Source organism: Haliotis rufescens, unplaced genomic scaffold (genome assembly GCF_023055435.1).
Source record: "Haliotis rufescens isolate VD_foot unplaced genomic scaffold, xgHalRufe1.0.p SCAF_21, whole genome shotgun sequence".
Taxonomy (NCBI): domain Eukaryota; kingdom Metazoa; phylum Mollusca; class Gastropoda; order Lepetellida; family Haliotidae; genus Haliotis; species Haliotis rufescens.
Window position 1 is genome coordinate 5,251,242 of NW_025963902.1, and position 21,688 is coordinate 5,272,929.

Below are 21,688 nucleotides of genomic sequence, written 5' to 3' on the forward strand. Positions count from 1 at the left end.
TCTACCTGCAGGCCGTTCATGGGAACGGTTGGATACAGTTACAGGACGACTGACAGACTTTTGGTTTACTCCGCATATAAGCACGCAATATATTCCAGTTTTGCCCAGGGGGCCTGTAAATAATCGGATTTGGACCATGAAAATCAGCGACTGTCTGAGCAGCGTTCTACTAGCGGCTACATAATTCGCCAAAATATAGACGACAAAGCCCTTTCTGTAATCAAAAGAAATCTCTGCTAAAAACAGGGTCCATTGTACGATTCCGACTGTATCGTAAGCATGTGTTCATAAATCACGATCAAATAGTGTTGATTCCAAGAAGGTCCGGTGTTCGATTCCCAGCCACGTCATACCAAATGACGTTAAAAGATGGTACTTGTTGTTACCCTGTCTGGCGCTCGGCATTAAGGACAAGGACTGGTCGGCTCGGAGTCAGTATACTTTGTCTGAGTGGGGTATTCATGTTAAACTGCGGCATGGTATCTCAGTGAGCTAGCACTATAAATCGACATCAGTCAGGACTAGTACAAACAGCCACACACACACACATGCACGTGCATGCACGTCGCTAATAATCTTGGACGCGACGTTAAACCACATTTCACAACCACCACCTCACCCGTCGCAAGGACATACCGACACATGTAAAATCAATAAGTCGTGTGGTTCGTTCTCAAATTAAGAAAGGACTATGTTCAAACCAGATATCTGATTGAAAAATCATGTAATATTGTGACGTGGGTCCACGGACTGGTCTAAGACAAACAAAAATGTTTTCCTGTTCTGTTCTGGTCAGTACAAGCTAGGACTGGGACGAGTCCAAATTTACTACCCTGGTATCCACCCTCCTATCACCCGACCCCACCCGGGTACCCGCTGTAGGTATCAATAGATAGGTACAACATGTACGTTGGGAATAGTTTGACCGTACTCCTGGAAAACAATATATCACATGACTAACCATGGGTCCAGGTAGTCCTATTGGTACCCGGGTCCTTCTCAGTACCCGCCCGACCCGAGTACCCAAGTTACCCATCCCAGCCCCAGTATATGCACACGCGGGGGCACGGGTGGCCAAGTCGTCTAAGGCGCCGCGATTCGCTGTGCGAGTTGCGTCCCTTGGGCACGCAAGAAACCTATGATTGTGGGTTCGAATCCCGGTGGGCTTTCATCCCACATTAAACTGACACGCCGCGATATAACTGGAATACTGTTAAAAGCGGCGTTAAACCCAACTCACTCAGTATAAGCACACGCGTTATATAAGTTATGACGCCACTCGTTAAAGTTTACTTTTGGTCACCTCGGCAACTTTGGTGGGAGTATCGGTAGCCAAGTTCTCTCAAGAGAGACGCGACTCCCGTGAGCTAGTTGTACCAGGATCTGCTGATGGCACCCCAATTCTCCCTGATTATGATCCTTGGCTTGTGAGAACTACCCGTGTCCGTCAGGTTCACCGGTGTGGTAGAACGTCTTGACCAACGACCTGTTGAACAAGTTTCTTCAATCGAACAAACCCAACACAAAGGGACGTAACTCTCCATATCGTAATTTATCTCCCTTGATTGTTGTTCCACATCAGATCACACTTCTGAACAACATGGCAATAGATAAGGTGTTAAGGCCACAAAGAAGAAAACAATACGTGTGACATATTTATTAAGAAAAAATAGGTATGAAAATACAAATAAATACGGGCTACATGGTTTGTTTGGAGACAAAACTATGCATCATATTTTTAAAAAATCTAAAGGTGTTTCTCCACTAAAAGGACTATAAGTGATTGTCTCTTACATAGCTAGTTGCTACCATACACTACTGGAACTCTCCAAAGATGAAGACCCACAGTCAGGCACTGGATGCACTGCACTCTACCACACAATCAATGCACATACATGAGTTGTTTTTGTACTAGTTGTTTACGATTTCCGAAATCAACAATAATATACGATACAATTTCCGGTCATGTTAGTAGCAAAAACAAATATTCAAAGGTCAATATGGAAGCGAAGAAAGACGAACTGTTGAATTTATTACTCTTGTTTTAACCAAAACTGAATTCTTTTAAAATCACTGGGTGAGCATATTTGATATGAAATCGCAAAACAGAAATTTAAAAACGTGCAAAAATAGTGTGAAAGTATAATATGCTAGTACTTGTATTGGTGTTGATTTCAGCACCTACATTTGAATACAGTAAACTACGGTTATAACGAAATCAAAGGGGCCACTAATTTTAGTTCGTTATTACCGCAGTTCGTTATATGCATATATACAGCAAATGTCCGGCCCAAAAAATAAGGTTGTTATATCTGTCAGTTCGTTATAAGCGTGTTCGTTATAAACGTAGTTTACTGTATTACAGGTCTACATACTTTGATAATTAGGTACCCATGATCAGTCAGTCTATTGTCTCTCATCATCTCCGGGAGTGCCGTATTTTGGCGAGCTGTTGAGGGTATCAGGAACATGTTCCGCTTGTCCTTGCTCTGTCGCGAGACAAAAACGTAACTATGTCGAGCTTCGCCATTGGTGCTTACTGTGTGTCATAACATTCATGCTGAAAGATGATTACACAAATCATATCAAAATACAAGAAATATGATTCCAATAGCCGCTACAATGTGGATCTCATTAAAATGAGGTTCACCATCGAGGGTTTTCTTGCAAGAATCGAATTTTCCGAATAAGTCAGGAAGTGAAATCGAATCATTTTTGAAAGCTGACATCTGATTGGCTCAGGAACCGACACATACTTAATTTAGATTGGGAGGTCAAAGTTCGATGAGGGTTCACCTGACGCGACCTTTTATGGGGAGGTCCTCATGTCTTCATCCAGAGAGCTATATGTCCAGTAAAATATCTGATTTGAACGAGATTATGCTATAGATATAATGCATCCCTAAATGTTGTTCTCAATGTTTTAGTGCGTAGGGCTGATGCATGAGGAAAACGTAATCTGTGACAATGATCCGTCGCAAGGCCGCCATTTTCTTCTTCTTGACAAGTCGTCATGCTGTGGATATGAACATGCTCGCGAACGAAGTACGGCCAAACTTGCATGCCATGACATGTTCGTCACGTGATAACCCTACACCACGTGATAGGTGTACATCACGTGATAACCCCACACCACGTGACAGGTGAATATCACGTGATTGGTTATAGCTAAAACGGCACCTCGGCAAAACCTCACTGAGCGAATACGGCTTCGATTGGCGAAAACGTCACCACGCCTCAAGCGAAAACGGCTACTGTTGCCTGGCGAAAACTGCACCTTATTTTTTTTAAACTTGTCACCGAAATACATGAAATTAAACTCACATGGTAACTTGCAAAAACAAGAAATTGTGAAATGTTACAACAAGTTAACATTAGAACATTAGCCTCTATTCCAATTTATCATCCAAAACCAGTTTTTGATGATAAATATTAATTTTATAGATATTTCATATATATCCCCCTTTTCTGCCGGCAGCGGACATTACAATAATGTTTCTGCGGATAACAGACCGTGTCCCCGTCCAAGGAAAACATATAAATCAGTGACGTTTTGCTGAGGTGCCTTTTTAGCCTGCACCCCACGTGATAACCCTACACCATGTGATAGGTGTACATCACGTGATAACCCTGCACCACGTGACAGGTTACACCACGTGACAACCCTACAGCGTCACCCCGAAGATGGCGACTACCACTAGCACTGCGACATTGGTGATGCTGACATGGCTTCTGTTGCTCGAGTTGAGCAAGCTGCTCCAGAACCGGCACTGCTCAGACCTGTGACCTCCGTCATGCTTCTTCTCTCGCAGAACTAGTTCCAGGAACTCTCTCTTGCTGGACGTATACTTTGGCCAGGGGCTGTTACCGTGACCGTTTGGGTTTCTGGAACGACACAGGTCACGGAAAAAATTATAGATTACATTTCTGACAATCCGATCACTGATAAACCTAACCCGAACGATGACGCCCCTATCCCTAATACCGACGTACTTACCCTGAACATTGTTACACCTACCACGAATATCGCGATTACTATCCTGAATACTGTTATACCTACTGCGAACACTGATACACCTACCCCGAATACCAAGGTACCTACCCTGAATATTCTTATACCTACTGTGAACACTGATTCACCTACCCCGAATACCAAGGTACCTACCCTGAGTATTGTTATACCTACTGTGAACACTGATACACCTCCACCGAATACCAAGGTACCTACCCTGAATATTGTTATACCTACTGCGAACACAAATTCACCTACCCCGAATACCAAGGTACCTACCCCGAATATTGTTATACCTACTGCGAACACTGACACACCTACACTGAATACCACGGTACCTACCCTGAATATTCTTATACCTACTGCGAACACTGATACACCTACCCCGAATACAAAGATACCTACCCCGAATATTGTTATACCTACTGCGAACACTGATACACCTACCCAGAATACCAAGGTACCTACCCTGAATATTCTTATACCTACTGTGAACGCTGATTCACCTACCCCGAAGACCAAGGTACCTACCCTGAATATTGTTATAACTACTGCAAAGACTGATACACCTACCCCGAAGACCAAGATACCTACCCTGAATATTGTTATACCTACTGCGAACACTGATACACCTACCCCGAATACAAAGATACCTACCCCGAATATTGTTATACCTACTGCGAACACTGATACACCTACCCCGAAGACCAAGATACCTACCCTGAATATTGTTATACCTACTGCGAACACTGATACACCTACCCCGAATACCAAGGTACCTACCCTGAATATTGTTATACCTACTGCGAACACTGATACACCTACCCCGAAGACCGAGGTACCTACCCTGAATATTGTTATACCTACTGTGAACACTGATACACCTACCCCGAATACCAAGGTACCTACCCTGAATATTGTTATACCTACTGCGAAACACTGACACACCTACCCCGAATACTGATATACCTACCCTGCATATTTTCATACCTACCCTGAATATCGATAAACCTTCCCTGAACACTTATAATCCTACCCCAAACGCTGATATATCCTCCCCAAACACTGATATATCCTCCCCAAACACTGATATACCTACCCTGAAAGCTGATATACCTACACTGAACACTGATATTCCTACATAAATTGAACTTTGAGATTCTACCCTGAAAGCTGATATACCTACACTGAAAGCTGATATACCTACACCAATTGCTGATACATACCCTCGACGTTGATATACCTAGCCCGAACACTGATATACCTACCCTGAATGCTGATATAACTTGCTATGGTTACATACCTCCCTAAACACTCATAGACCTGGTACATAAATTGAAATCTGATATACCTACGTAGAACGCTGATATCCCTTCCAATAAGCTGATACAGGATGAGATGGCAAGGGGGTTGTTCTTCTTGCGCCTCACAGGCAGCTTTGGTTGGATACTCCCTAGGGAGCTGATAATGATTGTTGAGTGCACACTGATCTATTGACTGGGATACTAATAGCGATTTGAGCATGCCTGTGTGTGGTGTGAAAATATGCACAATATAAATGTCCAATTATATACCTACCCTGAAAGCTGATATACCTACCCTGAAAGCTGATATACCTACCCTGAAAGCTGATATACCTACCCTGACTTGGCAAAGTTGGTCCAGTAGGACATCATTCTCTGGGAGAATCTCTTCTCCTCAGCTGTGTATCCCAGGGTGTTGTTCAACGGCACTCCAAATACAAACTGTCGGAAACAGAAAAACTCCAAATACAGCCAACACAGTCATGGTACAGAGTTAACAAAATGTAACCAGCTGTAAGAACAAGGATGCCTCTGCCTAATGGTTCCAGTATTTATTCCGTTTCACCATCGACCAAACTATCGCTTATTCTTTACTGACCAAACAATGTTAAACATGGATTTTCATAGGTATGCTCTTTGCGTCCAAAAGGCTTGCCTTTGCATCGTAGCATATACTTTGTGGAGACGATTTTCCGATACCAAATACCGAAATAATACAACATAAAAATGAATAATGCTTCAGACTGTTCAGATAAAGAAAATATAAACTCCAAAATACATCGTTGCAAGGTTTTCAACAAATATATTTAGCCTTTTGGTTTCACCTGGAAAAAAATATCAGGGCCCACTTGCACAAAGCGACCTTAGCGCTAAGACTATCGTAAGCCTATGTTAAAGTATGGGAGTTACGATCATCTTAGCGCTAAGATCGCTTTGTGCAAGTGGGCCCATCTGGTTTTGCAGATGTAGCTGAATGAATGTTTAGTCTTAATTCAAAATGGCAGCTGTCTATTGTTAATTCCGCAATCAACACGTGCCTCTTGATTTCTCCATTATGGAATAACAATATGTATTTCGCTCGCCAATGCACTCTAAATACAATGTCCGTTCCTTATACAGGATATTTACCATTCCAAAAACACTCGCGTTAGAATTTCTTATCTCCGCTGTAGCTTCTAAACGTCAAAGGCATATCAGATATTCGGGTGTTGGGGTTATAAAAAAATAAGCTTTTCAACGAAAATGCTTGAAAAAAATAATTATGCTTCAGACTGTTGGGGGAAAATGAAATTGACGGCTGTCCCACGAATTTCAAAAGGTTGGTCCCTGACATTCGTATATTCGGGGGTAGGGATTATCGAGAAAAATAGATTTTCCCCGAAAATGCTTGAAAAAAATAATTATGCTTCAGACTGTTGGGGAAAAAAGAAATTGACCGCTGTCCCACGAATATCAAAAAGTCAGTCCCTGACATTCGTGTATTCGGAGGTGGGGTATATCGAGAAAAATAGATTGTCCCCGAAAATGCTTCCCCAAAATAATTATACTTCAGACTGTTCTGGGGAAAAAGAAATTGACCTGCTCACCTGAATCTCAGCAGCATGCATCACTCCCATCCAGGCAGGCCATACTTCGTTAGACGCACGGTGGTTGTAGTAGTAGTAGAAGGTCTCGCCACCAACAGCGACGTTGCTTTCCGCCACGTTTACAGCAGGGCAGGTGAAGTAGCGATCACCCATCAGGGCATCGATGGCGTTACGGTTGCCGACGAGGTCGTATTCGTCGATGTTGTCTGTGTAGTAGTTGAAGACGCGCTCACATTGAGCCTCGTCCAAATCGGGATTGAAAAGCCTAATGGCTTCTTTTATGTTCTGTTGTGTTTGTCCGCTAACAGGATCATTAATGGATACAGATTTCAGACGGTAAATCATGAAATAGGTCGCTTCGTTTTTGTTTGAGCCGATCAACACAGCCTTCTTTTTGAAGCCTCGTTCACGAAGGAGAACTTCCGGTAGTTGTGGCATGAAAGGTGATATTGTGGGTTTATGAGGGCAAATACCACCTGGCATCCATTGCTCTTTTACGAAAGTGTCAAAGCGTTCTTTTCGCAAACATTCTAATATTTCAGCATTGTCTTTGCATTTTAATCTATCGAAAAATGTAACCGCACTGCCTCGAGCTAGTTCTCGATCATTGAATACAAGAGCGTCACCAGCGTGGCTCTGTATAATAGCCCGCTGGAATAGTCCACTACTCAGGGGTGACAGGAGATGGTAGGTGACACTGACCGCACCCGCACTCTCCCCAACTAGGGTCACCTGGTTTGGGTCGCCCCCGAACGTCTTGATGTTGTCTTTTATCCATTTCAGAGCAAGCACCTGATCCATCAGACCGAAATTACCTTGAATAAGGAAAGAGGTTTAAGAATGTTATAAGGGTAACGCTATTTTTCAGGAGATTATCATTTGAAGAAGGCCGAGGTCTTCCATTAACTGCCCGACGGCTTCTGAAAATGACAATGCCCTGAAAAATAGCGTTACCGTTATCATAGCTAAAATGGATAGAATTTGTTATCAAATAAAATAAATATCGGTTTTGAAACATTTAGTGCAATCAACACGAATTTCACTGACCCACTTTAACAAATATGGAAACGTCATAGAACAAAACAGATGACGTCACCAGTGAACGTGACGTCACCTTTCCCTATCCCTTACGTCACCTAACAACGGGCGTAATAATTGTTTGTTTGTTTGTTGGCTTATGGAGGTATAAACGTAAAACCTGGAATGCATACAGTGTCGGGTGCATATACCTTCATAAACGCCTAACTATATATGGGTATTATAGTCAACAATAATAACATCACACAATGCTTTTTTTAAGTATTAACAAAAAGGCTGTAGACGACGATACGAACTCAGTGACATCGCTCCGTGCAATAATGCAAATCAAGCCCCGCCCACTCAGTTATCAGCAAATAAGGAGACTGAAATCAGGTTTGGGGCGTGGCCTAACAAATTGGCTAAAGCATTGCTTGGTTAGCCAATCCAATGACTTGAGTCACTTGCAGTTTATTTATTTTGCATTAACATATTGAGGAGTGTGCGATGCTGTCATGTCTTGAATTTACTTCAATATTGTTTGCTTATTGTTATATGACAGTGTATTTTTTAACAATGATTGTAACCGTGTTACATTGTTCCTGTTGAGATTCGGTAGACGCTCATTGCATTGTGCTTGGACAATTTAACGTAAGCAGTCGTCAGGAAGTTACTATATTTAGATGCTAGTGTGATGTGTAAACTTCCGGTCCGGTATACCGCGGATGGTGATAGCATGTTATGGAAACCTCTGTAATGTTCTGGTGCCACTGGACTGGTGAGGGCACCGAGTGGAACTTTCCAGTGGCTAGCTGGGTTGTATATAAGGAGACGGAAGCGTGTTTACGTATCTCTCATTTTTATCACATCGGGACCAGCTTTCATGTGAGGATCGCTCATGATCCCCGATTCCATCTCGGAAGTTTGACCACTGTCGCTGCTGGATGAGTATATATTGTGTATCACTGACTTCAGCTAACACCACAGTAATTTCTGTATTTGATACTGACTACTGTCATCATATTATCATAATGTAATAGGATATTGTATTACCACTCTATTGTGTACTGCCATTGTCATTGCTGTGCAGTCATTTGTACTGATTTGCAAACTTGGTGATTTTTTGTAAGACATTTGTTGATTGTGTACCACTTGTTGGTAGTTTGCTGGTTTCATACTAAGGTGGTTTATGTACAGATTTCTGTGTTAAGATATTGTTGCAATCTGGGAATCGAAACGTAACTTTATGGAGGTATCGACGTTAAAACTGGCGTGCACACTGTGTAAATCCGCGTAGGGATATGTTCTGTACATAACCATGCAAACTTGGAGCAACAAAGAGTAAAGCTAGTTCTTATCTGATCATGTCCGATACGTTTCATGACAATAAATAAACCGTTAAAATGTTTAAATTTGCAAATTCAAATAACCCTCAAAGGCAAATGAACTTTATACTTTCCACAAATAAATGAAAGAAATACGAAAGCCCGCTAAGAGCGTTGGTAGCTGGTTAATTCGTACCTGGGATTCGGTCATCACCGGAACTCAGGAAGCCCAGCGCCCCCAAGCGGTAGTTGAAGGACACTACGATGACGTCATTGGAAGCTGCCATTGTCTTGCCGTTGTAGAGCCATAAACTGGCGGTGCCGCTGAAGAAGCCGCCGCCGTAGATCCACACCTGGGAGAAAAGGGGAACATCGTTTTGATGTTTAACTCCGCTTTGTATGGGGTGTCAATTTACTGTGCATGAGAGAATAGTCAAAAGTGACGCCTGGTTATTGAATTGCATAGCGGGTGTCCAGTCGCTGTGCAGAGTTGCGCCCCTTGGGCACGCCAGAAACCTATGATTGTGGGTTCGACTCCCGGCCCACCCCGATTACATTTATAGGTTTGTCGGCACCATACCCGTGCTCTTGGGTTTCACCAAAGTGGTAAATGTCTAAAGAATTTTTCCTCCTGTTTATAGTTTAAAGCGGCGTTAAACCAAGATCACTCACTCACTCACTATAGAGTGCCAAAACATAATCAGGACAAGTCTGGTATGTGAACCAACGACCAGCGGATCCTGACATAACTTCAAGGGAGGCAACCATATGCTGCAAAGTGTGGCGCCTCGGTCGAATTGGTCACCCGTGCCCTGTAAATCGTGAACTTTCATGAATTGTGGGGGTCTCAATTTATTAGTAATAAGGGAGTTTTTCTGGCACTGCTTCAAACCATGACAGGTTTTTTTCTCTGAAGAGAGGGCCGAACGCTTTCTTTTCAAAGTACCTTCAGCTCATCTTGTCCAACGAACGTGTCTGCGAAAAGGTACTTCCCTCGCCCAAATTATCATCATCAAATTGTTATCCCTGATGAGTGCAACTCTGTTCAGTTCTGAAGTCCGCTCCACAAAGCGATTGTGGCGCAAGATTTACCGTTACACCCGTGCTATAGCATAGACTTACGACTGTCGTAACGCTACGATCGCTCTGTGGAATGGAACCCAGGAACCATACACTACTGTGCCACCTGTGCTTGTAAGAGGCGACTACATGAGTCAAACTGGATGTCATGTCATGTCATCGTATCCCATCTCGTGGATAGATCCTCATGACGTCAATCAATGGATTGTCCAGTCCGGACTCGAATACTTAAGACCGCCGTTTGGGTCCAGGACTCACCATGACGGTCTTGCTCTGGCCCGAGTTCTTCTGTGGCACCCACACATTGAGATAGAGGCAGTCCTCGCTCATCACCCCACCCGGGGGGTTCCACATCGTCGAGCCCGTGAAGTTGCCGAACACTGTGTCGATCACTTGAGGGCAGGCCGCACCGTACGTCTTGGCGCGGTACAAATCCTCTGTAGGCAGAATTACAGAGGTCATCAAGTGATGTCAAAACAGCCCACTGTTAACTTAAGCTTCAGGTGTATCGATGATATGACATCGTTCAATAATGATCAAACAGCCGATTCCCTTCCACTGATTTACCCAACTGAACTGAAAATAAAAGAGTCCAGTGAGACCGCCTCATCGGTTTCGTAGATTAGATTTATGCATAAAGATTCAGAGTGACAAAACGCTCTCCACAAGACAAGAGGGTGACTTCAACTTTTTAATAGTCAACTTTCCCTTCATGTCGAGGAGTATTCAAGCAGCTCCAGCCTTGAGTGTCAGACTCTACAGTTCACAACTTTTGAGATACAATGGAGCACACCCTTTCAAAGAGCGCCACCTGAATATCTTTGGAGGCATATACCTAATACAAGTAAGAACAACTTTATGGATAACGACTTCTTGTTTATTGCATTTAGCGATGTTTCCATGTAGATTATTACACCGTTACACCGACTCCAGCTTCATAGCGGTGTAAGAATCTACATCGAAACGTCGCTATATGCAATAAACAAGAAGTCGTTATCCATAAAGTTGTACGTTTTCTATTACTCACAGACTTCTAGAATGCCAATCAAACAGCTATACATACTTCAGTTTCGTAAAGCACAAATTCAGATGCAGATTCATTTAAACCAGCAAAAACAAAAGGATGGAATATGCTACCAGAAAAACTAACGGTGACAGAGACCGTTACAAAATTTAAGAACTTGCTACATGGAAGGGGCGATAATTGGATACACAGGGATTTAAATATTGAAACAAGGTTATGTCAAATTATTCACTATCGCCTCAGGCTTGTCTGCAACGATTCAGTTATATCAGTCTTGTCAGCTTTGAACAGTATTTCTGTTATATCACATCTTCCCGAGGCAAGGGTGCAAACCGACTATAAAAGTCCTGTTTCCTCCCTTGTCGAACTAGGCTGGAATTTTGGAGTTATATGATGGATGGACTAACGAGTCTTTGCATAGTACAATCAAATCGACACCCGGTTCATAAACAACATGGTCGATTGCAGGATTTGCAGAGCACGTGTACCGTCAACAGGGCGTCGACAGATATTTTCCTAATCTTTTCATGCTTTTAATCAAGGTGCTCAAGTGAATTGATGCACTTCACAAGATAATACCCATTTTTATTACAATGAGGATCTTGATTATCGATCAGTTCGTCTTAATGGTAATATGAGATGTGGAATCTGATTGGTCAATAGGAGGGACATCACTCGTAATGGCCTCAGATGGCACTACGGTCGAGCTCAGAAAGTCCAGCCAGGTTCGGCAAGGGTGGAAAATTGACTTTTACAGTCAGTTAACTCCCTTGCCTCGGGAAGACGGTTATATCCGGGAGTGTCAGCTTTGAACAGTATTTCAGTTAAATCAGGGCGTGTCCGATTTGAACAGTATTTCAGTTATATCAGGGCGTGTCAGCTTTGAACAGTATTTCAGTTATATCAGGGCGTGTCAGCTTTGAAACGGTATTTTAGTTATATCAGGGCATGTCAGCTTTGAACAGTACTTTAGATATATCAGGGCATGTCAGCTTTGAATAGTATTTCAGTTATCTCAGGGCATGTCAGCTTTGAACAGTATTTTAGTTATATCAGGGCGTGTCAGCTTTGAACAGTATTTTAGTTATATCAGGGCATGTCAGCTTTGAACAGTATTGTAGTTATATCAGGGCATGTCAGCTTTGAACAGTATTTTAGTTTTATCTGGACATGTCAGCTTTGAAGAGTATTTTAGTTATATCAGGGCATGTCAGCTTTGAACAGTATTTTAGTTTTATCAGGACATGTCAGCTTTGAAGAGTATTTTAGTTATATCAGGGCGTGTCAGCTTTGAAGAGTATTTCAGTTACATCAGGGCATGTCAGCTTTGAACAGTATTTTAGTTATATTAGGGCATGTCAGCTTTGAACCGTATTTCAGTTACATCAGGACTTGTCAGCTTTGAACAGTATTTTAGTTATATTAGGGCATGTCAGCTTTGAACCGTATTTCAGTTACATCAGGACTTGTCAGCTTTGAACAGTATTTCAGTTATATCAGGACATGTCAGCTTTGAAGAGTATTTCAGTTACATCAGGGCATGTCAGCTTTGAACAGTATTTTAGTTATATTAGGGCATGTCAGCTTTGAACCGTATTTCAGTTACATCAGGACTTGTCAGCTTTGAACAGTATTTCAGTTATATCAGGACATGTCAGCTTTGAAGAGTATTTCAGTTACATCAGGACTTGTCAGCTTTGAAGAGTATTTAAGTTATATTAGGGCATGTCAGCTTTGAACCGTATTTCAGTTACATCAGGACTTGTCAGCTTTGAAGAGTATTTCAGTTATATCAGGGCATTTCAGCTTTAAACAGTATTTCAGTTACATCAGGACTTGTCAGCTTTGAAGAGTATTTTAGTTATATCAGGGCATGTCAGCTTTGAACAGTATTTTAGTTATATTAGGGCATGTCAGCTTTGAACCGTATTTCAGTTACATCAGGACTTGTCAGCTTTGAACAGTATTTTAGTTATAATAGGGCATGTCAGCTTTGAACCGTATTTTAGTTATATCAGGACATGTCAGCTTTGAAGAGTATTTTAGTTATATCAGGACATGTCAGCTTTGAACAGTATTTTAGTTATATCAGGACATGTCAGCTTTGAAGAGTATTTTAGTTATATCAGGGCATTTCAGCTTTAAACAGTATTTCAGTTACATCAGGACTTGTCAGCTTTGAACAGTATTTTAGTTATAATAGGGCATGTCAGCTTTGAACAGTATTTCAGTTACATCAGGAGTTGTCAGCTTTGAACAGTATTTTAGTTATATCAGGGCATGTCAGCTTTGAACAGTATTTTAGTTATATTAGGGCATGTCAGCTTTGAACCGTATTTCAGTTACATCAGGACTTGTCAGCTTTGAACAGTATTTTAGTTATATCAGGACATGTCAGCTTTGAAGAGTATTTTAGTTATATCAGGACATGTCAGCTTTGAAGAGTATTTTAGTTATATCAGGACATGTCAGCTTTGAACAGTATTTTAGTTATATCAGGACATGTCAGCTTTGAAGAGTATTTTAGTTATATCAGGGCATTTCAGCTTTAAACAGTATTTCAGTTACATCAGGACTTGTCAGCTTTGAAGAGTATTTTAGTTATATCAGGGCATGTCAGCTTTTAACAGTATTTCAGTTATATCAGGGCATGTCAGCTTTGAACAGTATTTCAGTTACATCAGGACTTGTCAGCTTTGAACAGTATTTTAATTATATCAGGGCATGTCAGCTTTGAAGAGTATTTTAGTTATATCGGGACATTTCAGCTTTGAAGAGTATTTTAGTTATATCAGGGCATGTCAGCTTTGAACAGTATTTCAGTTACATCAGGACTTGTCAGCTTTGAACGGTATTTTAGTTATATCAGGGCATGTCAGCTTTTAACAGTATTTCAGTTATATCAGGGCATGTCAGCTTTGAACATTATTTCAGTTATATCAGGGCATGTCAGCTTTGAACAGTATTTCAGTTACATCAGGACTTGTCAGCTTTGAACAGTATTTCAGTTATATCAGGGCATGTCAGCTTTGAGCAGTATTTTAGTTATATCAGGACATGTCAGCTTTAAACAGTATTTTAGTTACATCAGGGCATGTCAGCTTTGAACAGTTTTTCAGTTATATCAGGGCATTTCAGCTTTGAACAGTATTTCAGTTATATCAGGGCGTGTCAGCTTTGGACATTCTGTTATATCAGGGCGTGTCAGCTTTCAACAGTATTTCAGTTATATCAGGGCGTGTTAGCTTTGAACAGTATTTTAGTTATATCAGGGCATGTCAGCTTTGAACAGTATTTTAGTTACATCAGGGCATGTCAGCTTTGAACAGTATTTCAGTTATATCAGAGCATTTCAGCTTTGAACAGTATTTCAGTTATATCAGGGCGTGTCAGCTTTGAACATTCAGTTATATCAGGGCGTGTCAGCTTTGAACATTCTGTTATATCAGGGCGTGTTAGCTTTGAACAGTATTTCAGTTATATCAGGGCATGTCAGCTTTGAACAGTATTTTAGTTATATCAGGGCGTGTCAGTTAAATGACTTCGTGAAGAAAACAAGAAAGGGCAAGCTCAGAGTCATAATTGTGGTGAATCTGGGATTCGAACCAAAGATCGCCGAATCATGACACGCTATAGGGACCCAACTCTACAAAGCAAATTAAGGCCACTTGGCCACCCGTGTCTCCCTGTCACATTAGGAACATCAAACAAGCGTTCGGTATCCGGAACAATGCCGATTGATCACAATGACGTATTGTACCCAGCGTGACTGTTGGAAAGGTCAAAACAATACAAGGTCGGACCGGAAATAAACCTTTCACGCCAACCCCACGCTGATCCCAGTGACTAACTTAACTAGTTGTGAGTCACGTGACATACAGAGTTACCTGTTATATAACACGACACTACACAAGTAACTCACAAGCCACAAAGCTTTTACAGCTCAGATCTTCATTAAGTCTTGGCAGGTGTACCACAGGGCTAGGTCTTGGGACCATTATTGTTTATTGTTTATATCAAAATATCGTTGAAGAAGGATAAGTACTATTAGACTTTTGTTTGATGATGCATCTCTGTATGGGATCAAAGGAGATGCGGATATAGCTGCTGGTAATCTCAAAAAATGACTTGGACAGAATTTTAGAATGGGCTGCTAGATTGCTTTACACGGCTAAGCAAGTTAGTGAATATGTGCAGTATCATAGACTAACATCTAGTCTCTGAAATGAACATATTTTACAAAAACAGTTGTTAAATTATAGTTATAAAATATAATGAAAAGGAGCCAAGAGACTTTCTTCATTTTCATATACTGCAGTAATCTAGACTTGCCAAACATTATAGACTTGCATTGGCTGTATTGGATATATTTGTTTCAAGGTCTGTATGACAGACTGGCAGTATCACTACGCCAGCCCACCAGCCGGCCATTATGTAGTTAGCCCAATAACGACCCCTGGCTTAGTGTATGGTGCATCACTTACCTGGTTGTGGAGTGCACCATTATGTAGTAAGCGCCATAACAACCCCTGGCTTAGTGTATGGTGTATCACTCACCTGGGTGTGGAGTGCACCACTATGTAGTAAGCGCCATAACAACCCCTGGCTTAGTGTATGGTATATCACTCACCTGGGTGTGGAGTGCACCACTATGTAGTAAGCGCCATAACAACCCCTGGCTTAGTGTATGGTGTATCACTCACCTGGGTGTGGAGTGCACCACTATGTAGTAAGCGCCATAACAACCCCTGGCTTAGTGTATGGTGTATCACTCACCTGGGTGTGGAGTGCACCACTATGTAGTAAGCGCCACAACAACCCCTGGCTTAGTGTATGGTATATCACTCACCTGGGTGTGGAGTGCACCACTATGTAGTAAGCGCCATAACAACCCCTGGCTTAGTGTATGGTATATCACTCACCTGGGTGTGGAGTGCACCACTGTGTAGTAAGCGCCATAACAACCCCTGGCTTAGTGTATGGTATATCACTCACCTGGGTGTGGAGTGAGGGGTTGGTCTGGTGTATGGTGTATCACTCACCTGGGTGTGGAGTGAGGGGTTGGTCTGGTGTATGCTACATCACTTACCTGGGTGTGGAGTGAGGGGTTGGTCTGGTGTATGGTATATCACTCACCTGGGTGTGGAGTGAGGGGTTGGTCTGGTGTATGGTGTATCACTCACCTGGGTGTGGAGTGAGGGGTTGGTCTGGTGTATGGTGTATCACTCACCTGGGTGTGGAGTGAGGGGTCGGTCTGGTGTATGGTGTATCACTCACCTGGGTGTGGAGTGAGGGGTCGGTCTGGTGTATGGTATATCACTCACCTGGGTGTGGAGTGAGGGGTTGGTCTGGTGTATGCTACATCACTTACCTGGGTGTGGAGTGAGGGGTTGGTCTGGTGTATGGTATATCACTCACCTGGGTGTGGAGTGAGGGGTTGGTCTGGTGTATGGTATATCACTCACCTGGGTGTGGAGTGAGGGGTTGGTCTGGTGTATGGTATATCACTCACCTGGGTGTGGAGTGAGGGGTTGGTCTGGTGTATGGTGTATCACTCACCTGGGTGTGGAGTGAGGGGTTGGTCTGGTGTATGGTGTATCACTCACCTGGGTGTGGAGTGAGGGGTCGGTCTGGTGTATGGTGTATCACTCACCTGGGTGTGGAGTGAGGGGTCGGTCTGGTGTATGCTACACCACTCACCTGGGTGTGGAGTGAGGGGTTGGTCTGGTGTATGCTACATCACTTACCTGGGTGTGGAGTGAGGGGTTGGTCTGGTGTATGGTATATCACTCACCTGGGTGTGGAGTGAGGGGTTGGTCTGGTGTATGGTATATCACTCACCTGGGTGTGGAGTGAGGGGTTGGTCTGGTGTATGGTATATCACTCACCTGGGTGTGGAGTGAGGGGTTGGTCTGGTGTATGGTGTATCACTCACCTGGGTGTGGAGTGAGGGGTTGGTCTGGTGTATGCTACATCACTCACCTGGGTGTGGAGTGAGGGGTTGGTCTGGTGTATGGTATATCACTCACCTGGGTGTGGCGTGAGGGGTTGGTCTGGTGTATGGTGTATCACTCACCTGGGTGTGGAGTGAGGGGTTGGTCTGGTGTATGCTACATCACTCACCTGGGTGTGGAGTGAGGGGTTGGTCTGGTGTATGGTGTATCACTCACCTGGGTGTGGAGTGAGGGGTTGGTCTGGTGTATGGTGTATCACTCACCTGGGTGTGGAGTGAGGGGTCGGTCTGGTGTATGGTGTATCACTCACCTGGGTGTGGAGTGAGGGGTTGGTCTGGTGTATGGTGTATCACTCACCTGGGTGTGGAGTGAGGGGTCGGTCTGGTGTATGGTATATCACTCACCTGGGTGTGGAGTGAGGGGTCGGTCTGGTGTATGGTATATCACTTACCTGGGTGTGGAGTGAGGGGTTGGTCTGGTGTATGGTATATCACTCACCTGGGTGTGGAGTGAGGGGTTGGTCTGGTGTATGGTATATCACTCACCTGGGTGTGGCGTGAGGGGTTGGTCTGGTGTATGGTGTATCACTCACCTGGGCGTGGAGTGAGGGGTTGGTCTGGTGTATGCTACATCACTTACCTGGGTGTGGAGTGAGGGGTTGAGGGTTGGCCAGTCGCAGGTCTCCGGTCGGTGGCTTGGCGTAGGGGATTCCCAGGTATTCGGCCACATACTCGCCTTTCGTCGACGTCACATAGTTGCCCCGGTACTTGCCTTGCTTCAATCCGACCAAGGGGCCATCTTCAGATCCTTGAAAGAAATAATAATAATAATAATAATAATAATGATAATAATAATAATAATGATACTACTACTACTACTACTACTACTACTACTACTACTACTACTACTACTACTACTACTACTGCTGCTGCTGCTGCTGCTACTACGTAAGGATAAGAATTTATGGATGAACAACTTCTTTATTACAATTAAGAGCGACGTTTCGGTGTAGGTTCTAACACCGTTATCACACCCGTGAATATCCGGGTTGGAATAGGTCTTCAGTGAATCAAGCTTGCCGTGAAGTCGATTATGCTTGATTATTTACAGACCGCCGTCACATAGCTGGAATATTGCTGAGTGCGACGTTAAACAACAAACAAACAAACAAACTACTACTACTTCTAATACTAATGATGATAACTATATTACTTACAACAACGACACTGCTACTACCACTACTATTACTTCTTCTAATACTACTACAACTACTACTAATACTCATACTACTACTAATAATAATAATGCATTTTATAAATGTATATATGCTAGAGTATCCTCAATTAAGAATTGTTTGTTTGCTTGTTCTTTAAAGCATACTCAAGCCATATGACGGCAACCTGTAAATAATCGAGTAAATAATCAGACAATCCAGTGATTGATATTATGAGCAACAATCAACACCGTCGGAGTAAGATGATACGCTATCAACCAAGTCACGAGCCTGACCACCCGATTCATTTGGTCGACCAGCACAGGTTGCTGGGGACCAATTCTAACCCGGTATGTCCCCGTTATTTTTCGGGTGAACAATTGACTTGCCATTGCATGTGTTTGTGACCGGTGCCACCGGAGGATAAGCTCACACCTGATATCATCACTATTTGATAGTGATTCATAAACACATCCTCATGATTTAGTTGGACTTGTACACTGGACTCTGCTTTCTGCAGAGATTTCAAATGATTAGCTTGCTACTTACCGTGTACGGCAGAAATGACGCCGACGCTGAGCCATGCGACGATGACGACGGTGACCTGGAAAGCCAAGAGACATATAGAACATGTCGGGACCCACCTGTTGGGCCTCACGGTAATAGTATTTCCCTTTCCCCAACCCTTAGCAAGTCTAGATTTTCCACAATTTCAGGTTCTCAGTCTACAATTACACTGGGGCTCCTTTTCAATTTAAATGGAATTGTTTGTTTCTGTCAACAGAGACTAAGCGTTAGTCGCACACAACTGACCCAGTGTACACAATTCCTATAAAATCGCAGAAAATCAGGTTATCTAACATACCCTGCCTCAGCTCTGGCGACTGTCACAGTCCATTAGACACCAGGTCCATTTTGACCAGATTATAGATTTTTCAAGGGAATACAAGGATATTTTTCTGAGGCAAACTTTGTTCCTCTTATACTGGCTCATCTTCCCGAGGCAAGGGCGTTAACTGACTGTTAAAGTCCAGTTTCCACCCTTGCCGAACTAGGCTGGAATTTCAGGGCTCGATCGTAGCGCTACCAGTGGCTATTACGAGTTAGGTCCCTTCTATGTCCCTCTTATTGACCAATCAGATTCCACCTCTCATATCACTTGCATGTGTTTACAAAAATGGAGGCGCCAAGTGAAGAGGATCTGATCGATAATCACGATCTATATTTTAATAAAACGGGTCTTAATAAAACTTTGCGAAGTGCATCAAATCACCTTGATTAAAATCATGAAAACATTTGGAAAATTTCAGTTGACGGCATGTTTATGCTACACATGTTTTACAAATCCTCCAATCGACCAAAATCTGCACGGCAGTTGACGAACCGGATGTCGATTCCGTTACGCGATTTTGATTGGACTATGCATAGACTCGTTAGTCCAGTTAAAAGATAACTCCATAATTCCAGCCTAGCTCGGCAAGGTTGGAAACTGGACCTTTATAGTCAGTTAAATCCCTTGCCCCAGGAAGATGAAACTGGGAAGGGAATAGATTTGTTTGTTTAGAGATATATAATACTGCCTTGTGTATTTAAAGAGCACATTTCTTTTATAACAAAATTGACATGCATTACATAAAGTCTCTAACAGAGACTATGGGTGTCCAAACAGTCCTGTGCACAACAATCATATATGAGTTGTGTCCCTTCAACGTGCCAGGATCCGATGGTCTTCCATTCGAATCCGAAGTACGCACCAATTATGAGAGCGGTTAACGACTTGCTTCCCGTTGGGATATTCCCCTACCACATTCAGTTGACACGGAAATTGGGCCTGACATATTGTATAGTAGTGAGGAATGGAACGTGGGTATAATTTATTAAACAGAAATATTTCGTATGGCTTACGCAGCTATTAGCAATATTTACTTTCCTGGCCACTTGGGGCGAAGTTAGACTAACATTAACAAGGACTAAATTACGATCATGAGCTACCTAAACTTAAACAAAGAATTTAGTCACTAAGAAGCTATGTGAATATGATTTAAAGAAATTACCTAAAGGTTAAAAAATTAAGTTGGTTGTTTGGGAAACTGAGATTTCTTTGGGGATTTAAGAATTGTTAAGGCTTAAGAAAATTTTAAGAAGCTTTGTGAATACCGCCACGGGATGACATATATAGTCATGTCTTCCCATATTACGATATACGGTTTACTCCACAGCTCTGAGGCGGGAGGACTATTATCTAACTTTTCTTTTCAACAAAATAGCTGTCGACGGATGTGATTGGCACAAAATACCGTGGCTGTTTGGTAGCGCCCATGCCATTAAAGATTGTATATGTACGAACATGCAGACCTCGAACATGTTTGGTTCACGTCAGCTGTACACGAGAGAAACTAGTGTAATAATTAGTTAAAAAGACACGTAATAGGTGTTCAACGTGACTTAAACGTGGATAGTTCTATCATTCATGCTTGCACACTTGTGTGCGGCGCTGTCTACGTGTTGTACTCACGTGGGGTAGAATGGCCATCCCTCTCCACATCGCGAGGCTGTTCACTGGCGGAGTGCACTTTGACATCTTCCTCGATTCCCATTTCCATCAAGTAGGTCAAAGGTCAGGACTGGATAGTTCACCGTAATGTCATGCCAAATGCAGGCTGCCGAGATGAGCATTCAGAACTGATCGGTTGATCCCGTAGTATTGCAATCCTTGGTAACGACGCCGACGTGCCGAAAAATGCCGATGTTTTCCAACTGTCAAATATGCAAACTATCTGCATTATGGTGTGCGAGTTTTCGGAGATTACATCCGGCGGGACTGACGTGCAGACTGTAAGTGTGTCATCCAATGCATAATGCGTTCTCCTTTTTCTAAACGTGTGTTAAGTATATTACAGGCCTGGTGAGTCTTTCAACAGTGCATCGTACACATTCCTGTGTGCAGCGATCTACCTGCAGGCCGTTCATGGGAACAGTTGGATACAGTTACAGGCCGACTGAGAGAATGTTGGTTTACGCCGCAATAAGCACGCAATATATTCCAGCTGTGCCCTGGCGGCCTGTAAATAATCGGATTTGGGCCATGACAACCACGCTACGCAATGGACAAAATATAAGCGACAATACACTTTTCATAACCTTAAGAAATCTCTGCTAAAAGCGTAGTCAAT

The 21,688-nt window shown here is 42.8% G+C and overlaps 1 protein-coding gene across 1 annotated transcript; it reads right to left on the reverse strand.

Moving 5' to 3' along the window:
* Positions 1 to 1,642: 1,642 nt before the first annotated feature.
* On the reverse strand, positions 1,643 to 21,204 carry LOC125382907 (acetylcholinesterase-like). Its single transcript, XM_048401152.1, has 8 exons — positions 21,031 to 21,204; positions 19,065 to 19,119; positions 17,942 to 18,109; positions 10,583 to 10,761; positions 9,441 to 9,597; positions 6,903 to 7,717; positions 5,654 to 5,757; positions 1,643 to 3,885 (listed from the first exon to the last, which is right to left on the reverse strand). The coding sequence occupies exons 1-8, from the start codon at positions 21,094 to 21,096 to the stop codon at positions 3,666 to 3,668; spliced, it is 1,764 nt and encodes a 587-aa protein (XP_048257109.1). The 5' UTR covers positions 21,097 to 21,204; the 3' UTR covers positions 1,643 to 3,665.
* Between the last annotated feature and the right edge of the window lie 484 nt (positions 21,205 to 21,688).